Below are 4,232 nucleotides of genomic sequence, written 5' to 3'. Positions count from 1 at the left end.
ATACAAGCACCTCAGTGAGGGACACACCTTCAGGTGGGGGATGGAGCACGTCCGGTGTGAACAGCATGTCGCGTCCTTGTGCTTGTGCGTTCACATGGGCTCTAACGTAGATGGTGGACATTTGATTCGCTGGCAGGATCACTCTTTTTCCACCAGTGCGGGCCACCCCAGTAACTGGCTCGGAGCCACCTTGCACTAACTTGACCACATCCTGGGCTGTTTTCACAGTTATGGAGAATGCTTTACTTACTTGTTTAGCCAGATGTCTTTGTTCTTTTCTTGTGTTTGCCTCCTTCCCATTAATTACAGCTTCAATGACGTTATAACCCACTATGGGGTCACTGGCAACTGCTGGGTCGCTGGACACCAGGATCGGAACTTGCAATTTGTCTCTGTCGTCTTCAAGCTGAAAGCTGACCTCAACCCAGCCAACATAGGGGATCGGGGTGTCATTGGCTGCCAGAACTGTCAGGGTGTCGTCATCTAGTAGTTCTGTGACAGACCTGATAACAGTGTGGGGCAAATGCTGCATACGCCAGGAATCATTGATGATGCAGGACTGAGCACCTGTGTCCCACAACACTTTTACGGGGTGATCGTCCATATAGCAGTTGACAATGCACCTTCTTCCAACCAGTCCCACTAGCTGTGATTGGTGCTTGGTGGGGAGGTACTGGATTGTGTTCACTGCCGCTCCTTTGTCTTTTCGCACCGTCCCTGGCGAAGAAGAGTTGACATGTCTCTGCTGACTTTGGGACTCTCGATCCTGGACTACTGGTGATCCCGCCCCAGTGGTCCCGGCCCGTTTCCCTGCAACGGTCTCTGGGCCCGGCAACCACGGGAGAAGTGGCCATCCTGCCCACACTTAAAGCAGTGTGTACAATTTTCACCTACCCCCTCATTTCTGCATTTTTGACAACCTCTGCTCCGCTGTCTCTCCGCAGGAGGATGAGGGCGAGCTTCCAAAGCAGCGGACAACATCTGTTTCATTTCAGTGCGCAGCTCTTCGATCATCTGTTGTGTGCTCAAGATCTGCTCGTTTTTGGTCTCTTTGCCTTTCATCGCTTTGACAACCACCGTTGTGTTGGATTCTTTGGATGTAGGCACACTCTTGGACAGAATGGAGTCGGTTTGAACATCAGAGGTGAGCTCATGCACCCTGGAGCCTCTAGCAGCAGTAAACCTCTTTAGTTTTTCCTGTCGTTCATTTTCCAGTTTTGACGCTTCATTCACTCTCTCTATGAGTTCTTCGTCTGTGATTCTTACATTATTGAGGTGAGGTAGGATGTTAAACTTAACAGCGTCACTCAATAACCCTGTTTCAATGGACCTGAGAAACTTCCGCTGGATGGTGGCTCGACTGTAATGTTCCTCAGCATCCCCATTCTCAGCTTTCCACAATAACTTCTCCTTTACCTCCATGGCACGGAACACAAAATTCAGGGCCGTCTCTTTGGGCTCTTGGGACAGGCTAATGAGTTGGTGGTAAAGGTCTGTGGAGCTATCAACCTTATAATGACCTCTCAGGATGGTGAGGAGAGCGGGGAGTGTAAGGCCGCGTTTTATCTCCAACATGTCTCTCAATGGCAGTCCTGGACTCACAGCCCTGATCACCGCTTCAGTTATCTCCATCTCCCCGTGCCCCTTTTCTGTCCCCATCTCAATCTGTCTGAGGAGGTTGAGGTAGGACAGCTTTTCCTTCTGCCCGCTTTCTCCTATTTGTCCAAATATTTTGAACTCTCTCCTTAGTGTGACCTCAGGCCACCCATGTGCTGGGCTCTTGAGTGGAGGTTCTGGGCTCTTAAAGAGGAGTTGGTGCCGTGGTGAGTGCTCCTCATGTGTGGTTGCCCCGACCGCTGGCGTGACGTGTAGGTGACGTGGTGGAGAAAGCCTCTCCCCCTGACTCTTCTGTGGAACAATCTCATGTTTTTTTTCTTGTTTTTCCATTTCTATCAAGATATCATTCAGGACTTTTTTAACGTCATCATCACTACGACTTATCTCTATCTCATCCAGCACATCTTCTGCTTTCCTAATCAACATCCTCCGGGGCAAACTTCCAGGCTCTCTGTTGTCCAGGCCATCACACTCTAACGACCTGCAGACACGCATGAGAGGTCCCTCTTTCAGTTGCCATAAGGCTGCACTTACACGGTCTCGCAGAAGCTGGACTTCCTCCATTTCTCCACTAAATGAAGAAGAAGACTCGTCTCTTGGGTAGAGGAAGGGGAGCTGATGGGCTTGAAATCCACCGGCGTCCTATCCTCCTGGCTGGCTCGCCAAAAATATGTTACACGTGGAAGAAGAAGGGGTCTTCACTGTGCAGCATATTTAATTTTTATTGATTTTTCTGTGAAAACATGAACAACAACATCAGTTCACTTTTGTTATGTCTCATCTCTGATCACACTGTCTGACGTCTTACTCGCTCCACAACTGCACGCGCCAGCAGCGGATACTTTGACTAAAGCAAATCATGTAAAACATACCAGTCCTGACACATTAAACTGTGGTCGTATTCACCAAACATCAGTAAATGAACTCTTTTTAACCTCCATATTTATCATTTTTAACCACAATATTCCCTTTATTTTCATATATACACATCTCGGTGCTGTAATGGGTTAACTTGTTATTTTTGCATATTATTTCTAACCATAAACAATTATAAACAAACGATAAGACTAGTAACAGTCTAGTACATCAGTAAATTAACTCTTTTTAACCTCCATATTTATCATTTTTAACCACAATATTGATTCCCTTTATTTTCATATATACACATCTCAGTGCTGTAATGGGTTAACTTGTTATTTTTGCATATTATTTCTAACCATAAACAATCATAAACAAACAATAAGACTAGTAACAGTCCAGTATTTAGCCCATGAACTGACCCACCGTATGCTAACATCACGCCACCGCGAGCTGAGCAACTGTCGGTTAGCTCCGGTTATACACTAAGCTATTAGCCGCGTGCTAATGTTAGCAACTCGCTCAACCTGTTGAGACCAACCTAAAGATAGTAACAGTCTAGTACTGAGCCCATGAACTGACTCACCGAACGCTAACATCACACCACCGCAAGCTGAGCAACTGTCGGTTAGCTCCGGTTATACACTAAGCTATTAGCCGCGTGCTAATGTTAGCAACTCGCTCAACCTGTTGAGACCAACCTAAAGATAGTAACAGTCTAGTACTGAGCCCATGAACTGACTCACCGAACGCTAACATCACACCACCGCAAGCTGAGCAACTGTCGGTTAGCTCCGGTTATACACTAAGCTATTAGCCGCGTGCTAATGTTAGCACCTCGCTCAACCTGTTGAGACCAACCTAAAGTCGCACGGCAATACGTTCTTCAGTGTTCGCCCACATCATGTGTCATCTTTACACATCTGTATCTTATGAATTTTACATTTTCTCTTACCTGTGAAAACATGAACAACAACATCAGTTCACTTTTGCTATGTCTCATCTCTGATCACACTGTCTGACGTCTTACTCGCTCCACAACTGCACGCGCCAGCAGCGGATACCTGGGAGACGCAGCGCCCCCTGCTGATCGGATGTTTTCACAGTCACATGCATACATAACATTGAGTCAAAAAAAATAAAAAATATAATTGGGGGTACACTGTAAATTGTCTTTTCAATAAACTGTCCATTAGCACCAAATTGTCTCTGTAAACACCTTATGCCACACTTGCACCTCCTTGTAAAAACAAAACAAAACAAAAAATAAGTTTGTTGAATCAATACCTCCAATGTTTAAATGAAAGTTTAAATGTTTCATATTGCAGTAGCTGTTTGTTAACACTCTGATCATCCTTATACATTATCCTTATCTTTTTATCTCACTTAAAGAGTTTGTTTATCCAAGGCAGGTGTTCAGTTAATCTCTACAGCCATTTTATCATGTTTAACTACACCGACCTCCACGTGTTCGGACTGTGTGAAGACAACATTTTATTATGCTGTAATTTTCAATACAGCAGAGAAAACATGAACATGAAACACTGAGACACGTTTTGCTTGTTTACTTACGGGGGATGTAGGAGATCATGAGAAGGATGAGGAAGGTGTAGTGGTCGAAAGAGAAGTTATACTTGTTGGGGAGGGTGACGGAGTACAGGCCTGACTTCTGCACATACGGCAGAGCTGCACTGATGGTTGCACGTTGAAAAATGTGTACCTGCAGTGAGAGATTCTAGACAGAACAGGCAGAGAGG

The 4,232-nt window shown here is 45.6% G+C and overlaps 1 protein-coding gene across 1 annotated transcript; it reads right to left on the bottom strand.

Annotated features, from left to right (window-relative positions):
* Nucleotides 1-750: 750 nt before the first annotated feature.
* LOC119778472 lies at nt 751-3,585 on the bottom strand. The gene is made up of 2 exons (XM_038277685.1): nt 3,431-3,585; nt 751-2,350 (listed from the first exon to the last, which is right to left on the bottom strand). The coding sequence occupies exon 2, from the start codon at nt 2,179-2,181 to the stop codon at nt 772-774; it is 1,410 nt and encodes a 469-aa protein (XP_038133613.1). The 5' UTR covers nt 2,182-2,350; nt 3,431-3,585; the 3' UTR covers nt 751-771.
* Nucleotides 3,586-4,232: the final 647 nt, after the last annotated feature.

The sequence above is a fragment of the Cyprinodon tularosa genome, unplaced genomic scaffold (genome assembly GCF_016077235.1).
Source record: "Cyprinodon tularosa strain WSP-4 unplaced genomic scaffold, ASM1607723v1 ctg134, whole genome shotgun sequence".
NCBI classification, from domain to species: domain Eukaryota; kingdom Metazoa; phylum Chordata; class Actinopteri; order Cyprinodontiformes; family Cyprinodontidae; genus Cyprinodon; species Cyprinodon tularosa.
This window is presented reverse-complemented; position numbering and strand designations above follow the sequence as displayed.